At 41.6% G+C, this 12,721-nt stretch overlaps 1 protein-coding gene across 10 annotated transcripts in view; it reads right to left on the bottom strand.

The window, feature by feature from the left end:
* The window catches only part of DYM (dymeclin), a 147,622-nt gene that overhangs the window by 65,656 nt on the left and 69,245 nt on the right, over positions 1-12,721 (bottom strand). For all 10 annotated transcript variants that reach the window (XM_046905308.1, XM_046905311.1, XM_040655494.2 and 7 more), the window contains 2 exons: positions 9,021-9,134; positions 7,633-7,727 (listed from right to left, as the gene is read on the bottom strand). In XM_046905308.1, coding sequence (XP_046761264.1) covers positions 7,633-7,727; positions 9,021-9,134 — 209 coding nt within the window. The remainder of the gene's footprint in view (positions 1-7,632; positions 7,728-9,020; positions 9,135-12,721) is intronic.

Below are 12,721 nucleotides of genomic sequence, written 5' to 3'. Positions count from 1 at the left end.
CATCAGGAGCCCCAGCAGGACCCACCAGGCTTAAATCAAATTCAAGGATATTTCCATGCTGGAAACAGCTGACATTGGCCTAAAGCCTCACCTCCATATGCTACACCCCAGCACAAACAGGCCAACACCACGGAGCACTCCTCTTTCTGTTAATGAAGCGTTCTTATGTCTGCTCACAACTACACTCAATGCACACCAACAAGTGTGTTTCATTCCTTTTAAAAAGTAGCTGAGATTTACTTTGCTATCAGCAAGACATTTGACACTGATATTCTCTTTTCCTTATCTGAGAAATGATCGTCTCCCCTCGTTTGTCACAGCTTTTCCTGCTAATTGCAATGACACCTCCCCGTTTTGGCAAGACTGATCAGCTTATCATCTTCTCCACTGCTCATCTAGGTCAACAAGCTGCTAACAAAGCCAGCATATGCTGCTTTTGTTTAATACTGGCGAGATCTTTACAAATTGCTTTTATCTCCCAGCAAAATCACTCCAGAGATTCTTGAACCTCCACTGGGGTTGGGAAAGAGCTCTATGATCCCCAGGCACAATCCCAGCTCATCCCACCATGCCCGCTGGCCATGTCCCCATGTGCCACATCTCTGCAGTTCTCGAACAACTCAGGGACGGTGTCCCCATCACTCCCTGGGCAGCCCATGCCTGCACCTGATCAGCCTTCTGGAGAACAATTTTTTCCTTAATGTCCAGCCTGAACCTCCCCTGGTGCAACTTAAGGCCATCCCCTCTCATACTATCATACCTGGGAAGTATCATGAAGGCCATTTTCTGAGAAACCATTTGTTTTCACTCCAGTTGGAACATTCTGTAAGAATGGGATTATCATTTTTGTACCATGCTGCATTGTGCAGAAAACATCTTCTTCTAAAGCAGTTTCTCAGAAACAGAAAATCATTTATATCCAAGTTAGGTAACAACATGTTCTCCTCTAAGCTATAATGCTACCAAACTATTCCAGGATTGAGAAGCATTAAAAGCCCGATGTCATTAAGGCTTGTAATTCTTATTTCTGAAGCAATGCCTACCAGTTCTTCAGCCTTCCATTCTGAAGAGAGTTTAGTGCTAAAATCAAGGGCATCTAGCAGGTAGCAAACGCCACCAAAACACAGATTTCTTTATCAAGAGAATGGTGAGGTGCTGGGACAGCTGCCCAGAGAGGCTGTGGATGCCCCATCCATCCCTGGAGGTGTTCAAGGCCAGGTTGGATGGGGCCCTGGGCAGCCTGGTCTGGTATGAAATGGGGAGGTTGGTGGCCCTGCCTGTGGTGGGGGGGTTGGAGCTTTGTGATCGTTGGGGTTCCTTCCAACCTGGGTCATTCTATGATCCTGTGATTCTATGATAAACCAGGCAGTGTTATATGTAGGACGTGACTATCTTAGAGTGGTGCTGGGATGGCCAGATTGCCTTTTAAAGCAAACACAGAAGATGACAGCAGAGTTGCAGGTAAGACATCTTAAACCAAACTGCTATTCCAGTGAAACTACTCATTGCCCTCTGTTCCTTTTTCCTTTTCATTTGGTTACTAAAAGGAAGGGGAATGCTCACAACAGGGGGTTCAGCCTTTAACAGCTCTGATCATGCTGTATTTATTGCAAGAACACCATTCAGAACTCCATCTTCCATTACTGCATAACTTGACTGCTGGAGTCCATCAATGCCCTGGTGTGAGATCAGGAGAAGCCTCTTTTTGCAAGGGTATGGACACTTCTGTTATGATTAAGAGATCAGTAAACAGAGATTTAACTTAATTGTTCAATTAAAATTGGAGCTCAGAATACACAGTTTGTCTTTGGATTGCTCTCACAGTCTCATTCAGAAGCTGCTGTTGAGGCCCAGCTCCCAGCATGCATGGGACGATGCAAACCTGCACATTCCAAAGCATCCCACAGCCATGCAGCTCCACAGCAGTACCAATGGAAAAGTAAGAAAGGACACAGTTTTCTACCGTGGGAGTCAATGTAAAGGTTGGTTATGACACTATTGCTCTATCTGCTAATGTCTTATGTCTCATTACCTTACTCCTTGATTACTGAAAACTGAAAGCTGGCATTTATGAAGTCAGGCTTTAACCATACAATTGGGTCAAACAGTCACACCCCTAAACTCAGAATAGTCCTAAAAGACGTCATATCTGAAAACAGTTCTGATTCAACACCATTCACTTCACTGATAAAAGAAAGAAGGCAGAAATACGATTTGAACAGAAATGCTGCATGCTCTGTTCATTAATTTGTTTTGCTCCACACACACTTCTCATTTCAAATCTGAAGTTCTGACTGCTCTGAAATTTTACCATTGAAAAATGAGAAGCAACTTTCTTTGTTGCTGTTGATAAAAGAGGATTAAATCAAAAGCCAAAAGGCTTTGAAGCATTTCTGCAGCAACCTGACCATTTTTCCCTGTCTTTCTCCCTAAGAAATTCCTTTGATTTGGTTACCTTGGCTGCACCAACTGCCCCACTGCTGCACAGGAAGCTGGATGCTACAGGGCTGCCCAAAAGCACCTGAACATCAAAGGGCACAAAGAAGCAGGAAAACCAGAACGATCAGTGCAAACCACAGTGGGGAGGGACACATTCATCTTCCTACCTGGGAGCAGGCTGGGGAGTTTCGAGCCAGCAATTACGTCTCATTATTGCCAACGTTAAGAAATTTAATGAAGCGGTTGGCAAATTCTAATTTCATCACTTTTGCACATTATTAATTTCAGAATTTTTGGTTTAATCTGGCCCTTGATCAGCAGGTCAGATCGACATGTCCTGCTCTTGCACAGTGTTTGGCCTTCTTTGCAGAAGGGCTGCCTGCAGAAGCAGTGCCTGTCCAACGCAGACGTCTGCTGCTTCTATGCAGAGATTCTGCCTGAAGAAAGGGTAGATTTGGAGTAAAAATAAACCAACACAAACAAGCAAAGCAAAAACAAACAAACAAAAACCACACAATCCCAACATCCAAACCCACATCAATACAACTCACTGCTAAGGAACCAACCACAGAATGAAACTCTTCTGATAGTAGTTTTTTTGCTTTAGAAATCAAGTTGTGAAGTCGGGAGAGACTTCAATTTTCCCCCAAAGCCATAAAGACTGACAGCTCTATGTGCAGACCTGACTAACAAACACCTTGCAAACTCATCACCATTCTGCCAAACACAAGACATGAGACATGATTAATTTTCTCCTTGTCTCCAACTTATAAAAACAGCAACTGATGATCTAGGGGAAAGCACAGGCAAGTAACACGCTTTCTTTAGAGCAATATAATGTGACAGCTGACAATACGACCAACTAATCTGATTGCATACAGCCTATAACAAGGTGGGCATAAAGAATACTCACTGAGTGGTCTAGCACTCTATCAAATTATTTCAGGAATATCACAAAGATGTGTCATGCCATGAAGATCATAGAATCATAGCCTCATAGAATGGCCCGGGTTGAAAAGAACCACAATGCTCATGTAGTTCCAACCCCCTGCTATGTGCAGGGTCGCCAACCACCAGCCCAGGCTGCCCAGAGCCACATCCAGCCTGGCCTTGAATGCCTCCAGGGATGGGGCATCCACAGCCTCCTTGGGCAACCTGTCCTGTTGGAACAAGCAACGTTGTGCCAGGGGAGGTTCAGGTTGGGCATTAGGAACAATCTCTTCTCAGACAGAGTGACCAGGCACTGTCACAGGCTGCCCATACAGTGGTGGGGCTCTGTCCCTGGAGGGGTTTAAGGAAAGGGTAGATGTGGTTGAGTGGGCAATACTGGCGGCAGGTGGATGGTTGGACAAGGTGATCTTAGAGGTCTTTTCCAACCTTAATGATTCTATGATTCTACAAACTGAAATGATTCAATATCATAAAGACTGAAGAAAGTTCTCGGCAAACATTTCTGTAATTCCACTGTTAATCTCAAGTTACTGCTGTGATCACAGAAGGTATTATAGGACTCTGACATACTTACTTTAAGCAACTAAGGCCTTTGTGGAAAACTGGCTGATAAACCTGAAATCACTATAGTCTAGATGTGCATTACTGCATATTTATATACGTAGCTACACGGCTTCATATGCAGCTATATAAATGAAGTGATATAAATACACAGACACGTGCACCTACCATTAAAATCCAGAGACCTCCTTAGGAATAGATCAAATTAAAAGAGCACTGCTGTGGGAAATACATCTTGCACTCATTTCATACGCATTTTTCTTTTTGCAGCACCAACTCTGGTACAATTTTTTCTCATCCAGGATGAAATTTGCTGATTGATACTACTTGGAATCGTAGAATAACATCACAGTTTGAGTTGGAAGGGACCTTTAAAGGTCATCTGGTCCAACCCCTATTACCCAACACTTTGCATATGTGGTACACCATTTTACACCACTTTACTGAAATTCAGACATTCCACTCCACTAAAAACCATCTCAGAGCTGAAAAGGTGCAGTTTCAAGCAGCATCATGCACTTTTATTCTTAAAGGACCTGATTCTGGGGCAATATCTACCGTGTCTTCAGGATGGCCAAAGGGATAAGAGCACACAACAGATAAAACTGTGCCATCTTTCCATCTTTTGGTATTTCTTTTAATTTCCTGAACTTGTCCAATGGAGAGCAGTGCAGTTGATAAATCACTCATGGTGGCTCGCACGGCCCTGCGTGTAAATGGCTGTTGTGAGAGGGTGAGACAAAAGGAAAAATAAGCCCTATAAATTCATTTAATGCTTAATGTGCATGCCTAATCAGTGAGGTGTATGGCAACCTCTAGTGGTCCTGCTCAGAAACCTCTACATCTGCAAAGAAAGCAGCAAACGTTCCTACAGATGAAGCCATGGAGACATAGGAAGAACGCTCAGCTGACATAACCAGTCCCACAAACACCAGCACTTTGCAAACAGGATAGAGGCAGTGCAGCACAACATCCTTGGCACTGCGCTGAGAAAACACCTCTGTGTAATTAACAAACACATCGGTGGTAGCAGTGGGCAGAGAGGAAGGACTGCACTGTACAGCACAAAGCCGTGGCAATCTATAGGGAAGGACATTCGACCTGCAATGAATGCTGCCCTGCTTCTTGCCATAAAGCATCTCTGACATCTGTTTTTCTTTCCAGCACATGCTGGTGATAAATTCACGCAAATCTGTCCATTCTCATGCCTGCTGGAATGTGAAACAAATTACCCAACATTATGGAGCTGGATTTTGCTCAGCTCCAATGCATACTGCCTCGAATATTCTCCACTACTTCCTTCACAGAAGTCATCTTCAGAATTTAAAACAACTGCAGCCTCTGCTCAGAACAGGATTAGGATAAAGCTTGCAAGGAGATGGAATTACTTCTCACATGAAGAACAGAACTGCCAGAGCAGCTAGTGAGGCCCCAATGACGACTGCCCATCCAGTTGCATCGCTAAACAGATTTTAAGTGTTATATCCTAAAATACATATATCCCTAAATACCTGGTGACAAAGTACTCTTTATAGGCTTTTCCTTCACAGAAAGACCTTTTTAATCCGGGATGCTGTGGTTTATTCTCTCAGAGATGTTTGCACTCCGATGACAGACCAGAACAACAACCTGAAGTATAGCCTGCTTTGGGATCGTGGAGCAGGCTGGGTCCCTATTCCTACATTTAATAATAGTGACTCAACGCTGAATAAGAAAGGACTCAGCGGTCTGTAGAGGTCCCTTCCAATCCCTACAGTTCTGTGACTCCGTAAGGTAGGAAAAGGAAGAATATATATGCCTCAAAGCAGTAATCTTTAATGAAATGTTAATAAATATTTACTCCTATTGCTTTTAGTGCACTTTAATAGAAGGGTCTTTTGATTTATAGGCAATCAATCACAATCATTGTGACAAATGAGATCACAATCTCGGTGGCCATTTTATGCCTGCTTTCCAGACATACAGCTTTCTGACTGCAGAATAAGATTTTGAGTGAATTATATTCAAACATTTGAGGGAAAAAAGAACCAAATGTAGTCCCTAACCCTCCTCTTCTTATTCTGGTGCTGTTTCAAATTTCATCTCCTTCATTCCAATTTCTACTGCACTGTAATATGGAGCATTCAGCTACAGAAAGGCAAAAGTTTAAAAACAATTGTGTAGCATATCTTTGAACTACATAATAATGTTATACTGTACATGATGTATACCATATTGCCTTTCTACTTTCCTCATTCAGTTGATGAGAACATCCACTTTCTGTACTTATCCTTACATTACTCCAACATTATTTCCAGAACAATCCAGCCAACCCTGCTGGCAGCCAGCAGCTGCTGTGTCAGACCACAGCACCAGAACCATATCTTCCGTACAAATTTTAGCACAATTCTTTCACAAGCAGCAATGCTGCAGCCATATTTCAACATGTTTAGACAGATGATGAAAAGGGCACACCAACTTCATGGCAGGTTGTTGAAACGTTCCAGGAGTGCAAGAGAACTCCATCAGGTTCCACATCCTTCCTGGGGTTGTGGACAGGTGTCAAACATCAAGGGCAGTGCGCCCCAAAGATGTATTGAGAAGTGGTGCAAAGTGCATGGGAGGAGCTATGACTTCAGAGTTTGCAAGTGCTTGGAGAGCTCGAACTGCACTCTTCTGATTTGAGAAATGAGGAGTGCAGGTATCTAAGGGGATCTCTGAGATATTCAACAGGAAAATAGCTCAAGTCCACGTTCTGAACACTCACTATCACAGGATTTCAGAAGGATGTGTGTCAAACAAGGAAAAGAAGATGAAAGCTTTCACGCTGACGAGGAGTTGATACCTTCACAAACAAGCATTTCATAAAGAGAAGGGACTAAGAGTGAATTAAGTCCAAACTAGAGAGGTTTAAGAATGAGCTGTGTTTTCTGTTAACCAAGTCCTTTACAAAGCGTACAGGCACGCAGTTATCATTCACTTATTTCTGGCATGCTGTCTGCACTGACAAGCACTACAGAAGTTTATCCCAGATTGCATTCATAAGGGCCTTCCCAATTTCCCCTGGAGCACGGAGCAGGGCTGGCTGCCAGAATGAGCAGGATGCCCCATGTGTGATACCTCCCTTCTCAAGGGTCTGGAGCACAGCAAAAATGGGAAGAACCAACCCCACTACCTCCTTCCCTAGCTATGGCCCTGCTCTAGAACCAGAGCATGTGAAAAGTATCACGTAGGGTTTATTGTCCATACTTTTGGCACAAAATAATCACCACATTCTGTCTGACTTAAGAAATAAACCTTTTGTCAAATGTGCAGGAAGAAGTAAAGCACATTGAAAATCCAGTTTGCATTGTACTTGATTGCCAGCAGAGTGCATTCCTATAATGTGATGCATGGCTAAAAGAGGTGTAACTTACAGAAATTCGTGAAAACCTTCGAGCTTTAAGGCTGCTACTGAGCTTTGTGTTATGAGAAACCAAAGCAAGAGTTACTGAGGTAGAGATACTCACATTTTTGTGCATTCAGAACAGAACCAAAGAAAATTAAATTAATTATGCTACTCTTCAGTTATTCAGTTAGCATTTCAGCTATTAAGTTCACCAGCATTACGACATCGAAAATTCAAGCCCCTCTGCTCCTGAGACTCAGCAAGGTTTAAGGAGAAGCTTAAGAAGAGGTCCACTTCAGAAGTTGCATATTTACCTGATGATCCTCTGCGCAGCGTACTGATGCAGCGAGCGGAACTGTGCTGACATATTGGCTAGGGCTGCCAGGCAGTTCGTGTGCAGGTATTTGTCCTGCCAGAAAGAAGGGAGAAAAACCAACACATCAAACTGTCCTTTTTATATACAGTGACATCTGTTGCAGGAAACCACTCGGAGGATGACATCCATTGTTTCAAAGGCCATGGTCAAAGGCTCACAGGAGAACGACAAAGTGCATACATGCCGTGAAATATATTTTTTTTTAGATATAAGAGTGATTTGACAAAGATTTCAGGGTGTACTTACATATCTATACAAGTATGCCTTCACATCCTTTGCAAATTCATTTACAAAACATCACGGGGTAATAAATACTGAAATAAATTCTTCTCCTCCTTTATCTCTCTCCATTTGGAGTCTATGTTAACATTTCCTGCTTTGTAACTCATCTCTACTAATTCTCTCAAAACATTCCATATACCCTACTACACTACTACTATTACTAAATATGAATATGTGATACTATATTATTACTACAACTATTACTCCATGATACTTAACATTTCAGCTCCCCTTTTAGAATTCCAGAAGCCATTTGCCCAGAGGAGCACGTAAGCAATGGCCCTACCAAAGCCAAGGGTTTTCACAGAACTCAACATCAGAGCCCTCAGTCAGATGGGAACCATCACAACCAACGGAGTTTGGCTGCAGGCGAGTAAACATGGACTGGTCCATTGCTCAAAAGAGAAAAAAAATAAATCTTCAATCCACATACGACTTGCTGTGGTACTATTAATAACATAATATTATTCAGTATATTCGAATTTGGCAAGAATTCATACATTGTTTTGAACCATCAGCATGACCAGCCCCTACACATCAGTGTTTAATTACACCTATGAGGGATTTATTTTCCCTACTCTGATCTAAAAATATACATTTACACTCCAGAGAACAATCAAAATGTACTACTGGCCCAGTGGCTGTCCTACATCATAAGAACAATGACTACACATAGAATTGAACTGCCTACTTCTGAGTAATTGAGTAGAGGCAAAGAACCTGTAAGCAATCATTTCTCCCCATTAGACAAAGGCATTTTTTCTTCTTATTTGATCAACGGTTCTGTACCTTAATTGTGGAATTTAGAGAGCCCTACTCAATGAATTGAATGATAATACAGAAAATGTCCTACAAGTTCAGAGCCATCTAACACTGTGCTTAGCTAATATGGCCGTTCTCCCCATTTCCATCCCTCCTACAACTTCTGATGCCAACTCATTGCAAAAGAAGGAAGAGAAATCCCACACTCTGTTTGAGACTGAAGTCCTGCTGCTGAACTTAGAAACCTTCACCGTGTACAGAAGCACTCAAAGTAACTCTTACCCGTGTCCGTGTCATGTTGTACTGGATGGTTCTTATCACAACGAGTATCAGGAGACTCCCAAGTGAGATCTCTGTTAGGACACGCTCAGCATACCAAGTGATATTTTTCAATATCTGAAAAGAAGAAAAAAGCTGTTCAGCATCTAGGTTTGAATAAGAACACAGAAAGAGAGTCTCCAGACTCTCTTTTCCCTTAACCTGGCTGATAGCCTTGTAAACCTGGTCAGATCTTCACACCTTTCTGTGCTTCTCACTATCGACGTCCACCACACTTATTGCAAAAGGAGAGTTAACACAGTCGTTGTTCCCAGAATTATGAGCAACCAATCTGGAGTAGTATTGTAAGCACATACCAAAAAATTCCTGCCTTCAAGAAATGATAAAAAATAATAAATGGGAAATACCCTAAAAACATGGAGCAGTTCCCCTATAAACTTAGGGTTATTCTGGGTCAAACCAAAGATTTACTCAGCAAGGACTATTTCACAAAGAGCTGCCATTCTGCAAAGCTTTTATCTTTGATATTTTTAGTCTGCTTTGTTGAAACTTTGTGTTTAATGAAAAAAAAATACACCTTAAAAATCTAAACCTCGTTGTTCAATTTCATTAAATACTGTTGTCAAAATGTTAGAAGATAACATTTCTGACTGTATCCCTTCTTCCCATCTCTTATTTGGATGATTGAAAAGAATGGCTGCCCCTCATCCTGTATCATTTGGCTCGTAGAATTCCCTCTCCCTCCCACTGATCAATAAGCTCAGAAAGGCCTCTTCTTTGTAGAGAGAGGATGGAGACGTAGGAACAAACTAAACAATCATTTTGAAATACTTTCAGAATCCGAAGCCTCATCCAGCTACCTAAAAAATCTCAGCAAGTTAATCTACACAGGAACAGGAAGGAATTCACAACACCAAATCCTGCAAAGTCTGCAGCAGAGTATCTGTGGCAAAATCTGGGCATCTCCCACTGTATCAGCCCTTGGTTGGGTGATGCACAGGTCCTCCACTGCAAATGAACATTGCCAGATAAATAATCAAGAGAGATGCTTTATAAACATTAATTGTATGTCAGGCTTGATGCAATCATTTTGTTGTAAATCACTGACAGAGCACAGAAATGACTTTCAAAAAGGTCACTCCAAATTGTTCATTTCCATGGTAGCATAATTGTCATCTGAAGTTCTCTATGCAATAAACATTTAAGGAGAATGTACACTGCTCAGTCTTTCACATCACTGTCTTTACAGATCACAGCCCTGCACGGGTTATTCTCTCCTGATGCTTAAGGCCTTGAAGACATTCCACTGCAAGAATTTCAATGTCAAACAGTATTTCCTAACGATGTGTTGTTTAGAAGGAAATCACGAGGCCACACGAGGTACCTAATGGAGGGCTGTTCAGAGTACATTACCAACCCACGCCCTGCAAAAGCTGACCATGGAATTACTTGTTGTGCAGTACTCTTTTCCGCCTCTCATCCTCCACATTTTATGTCTGCCTCCATTGACGACAGACACGACCCAAATGCAGAGGGCAATGTGTTCTCTTTGCTGCTAACAGAGTTTGTCCCTGTTCCTGTGAATACTTTTCCTATTAACAGTCAATGCACCCCAAAACTTATCTCAACAGCAGTATGTGAAGCATATAAATCTTTTTTCCTTTCCCTGTCTTTGAGAATGAAGCAGAAGACTCAGAGCTGTTCCATTAACCCAGCTTCTCCAATTCAGCCCAGAGCCCGGATCTGCTCATACCATACTGAATTATATTCAGCTGGTGTATTTGCAAAGGGATGTATTTTGGCAAGGAACAAACCAATGCAAAGGTGTTTTACAGAGGATTCAAAGAGAGGACATGCTGGAGCCTACAAACAGAAAATACCCTTATCTGTGAATCCCAAATCATCAGTTATTAACACTGGCTGTTGTTTCCCTGCAGTATTACACATACTGAACACATTTAAATACTGATTTGGGTTGTTTTAAAACTGTTATGGAAGTTATGAATCATAGAACTGTATGAGAACTGGAAAGAAATGAGTTATCCCATACTATTGCCAAAACAAGATTGGTCTTTACAGCCTGTAGTGAAAATCTTTGTTTACTCCTGTTATAAACGAGTCGAGCAACGCACCTCCCAGCAGGCAAGCTCTACCAGATCTGATACCTCTCCGTACTTGAAGTATTTGCTCTGGTTTTCAGTTCACCTTCCTTGCCAGTTCCCTCCCACCCCCATTTTCTGATACTCAACCAACACAAGATCCACATTTGCTAGTTGGACCACATTCTTCCATTTATTCTCATTTTGGGTCAACATGCAACAAAACTTGCGTTTTCATTTCTTTTAAGTTTTATAAAAGCATGCACTTTATCTGCAGTTGCAATATGACCTGCTATGACTCTAATCATAGAGATCATTATAGACAGAGACATTCCAATGTCTCTATCTGTAGAGATCCAAATTATAGCAACTTCTGAACAACCACCAACATTCTGGACAGATTTGCAATCTACAAGCATTTCCCTCTACACCGATAAACAAGCCCTTAAATAAGCAACAAAAGCAGAACTGAAGCTTAATGCAGTGCACTTAACAACCTCTAAGGACACTTTATTCTTCACTTACTTAATCCCCTTGTAACCAACATTTAACAGGGATTCTCCCTACATTAAAACGCTATGCTAAAACAACATCAGTTTCATAATCCACTCCCTTATGAGAAGCAAAGGGACGAACAGATGTAGCATATTGAAATATTTCAGCTAACGTATCAGTGTCCAAACAGGCAGGTAAAGATCCACTGACTAACCTTATAGTTATACTGACTTACTGCATTAAACATAAAACCAGCAAATCCTAATTCCCGTATACATGGTTAGTAATCATCTTCTGCTACTGAAAAACAAGCTCAGTTTGCACAGCTGACATTTACAGAGTGCAATCATTATTTTTTAGATATTGATTTTGTACAGAGGAACAACAGTGGTATCTATGGGAGTCTTATAGAATATTAACACCACATTTTTCATTGCACACTGAGTAAGATGTATCTCTTTGGAGAGAAAATTAAAGGTTGAATTTAAAAATTAACACTTAAGCAAGGAAGCTCTTGTTCTCCCTTTCTAATTAACTTGTTGATCTTGGTTCCTTTTCTGCCAATGTGCTTTGGTTCTGAGTGGTTCAGTGGGCACGGAGGGCATGGCTTGGGGTTGGACACTGTGACCCTGGAGATCTTTTCCAATCTTAATGCTTTCATGATTCTACAAATTCTCCCCAGGCTTCATACGGCACGACTAGGATCTCTCTAACACAATCAGCCAGCAGAACACTACTCAGCAATGCTGAGTTGCAGGAAAGATGTTTCATATTTCAAGCAGGACGTATATGACAACGTGCATCTTGCACAATTTATTTGCTAGTCGGCAGCCTTAATTCTTGCAGTAAGTTTAACACATAAACAGAGTACATGCTCTCCACCAAGCCCCATAAACTGAACAAGTGATTTACACTGCAGTCTGTGACACTTCATAGATGATCAGCACTACACTTTTATTGAGGACCCAAAAGGCACTCAAACTCCATAGGAATAAAAGTTCTCAGTATTGAGAACTGAGAGTTTAGAGTACAATTGTTCTGTGCCACACTTTCTGAAATACAAACTCAAAACCACATACTCTGTGTATAATTCTATTTTTTATACACCAC

The sequence above is a fragment of the Gallus gallus genome, chromosome Z (assembly GCF_016699485.2).
Source record: "Gallus gallus isolate bGalGal1 chromosome Z, bGalGal1.mat.broiler.GRCg7b, whole genome shotgun sequence".
NCBI lineage: Eukaryota > Metazoa > Chordata > Aves > Galliformes > Phasianidae > Gallus > Gallus gallus.
Note: the sequence above shows the minus strand (reverse complement) of the source record. Positions and strands in the feature narration are given on the sequence as shown.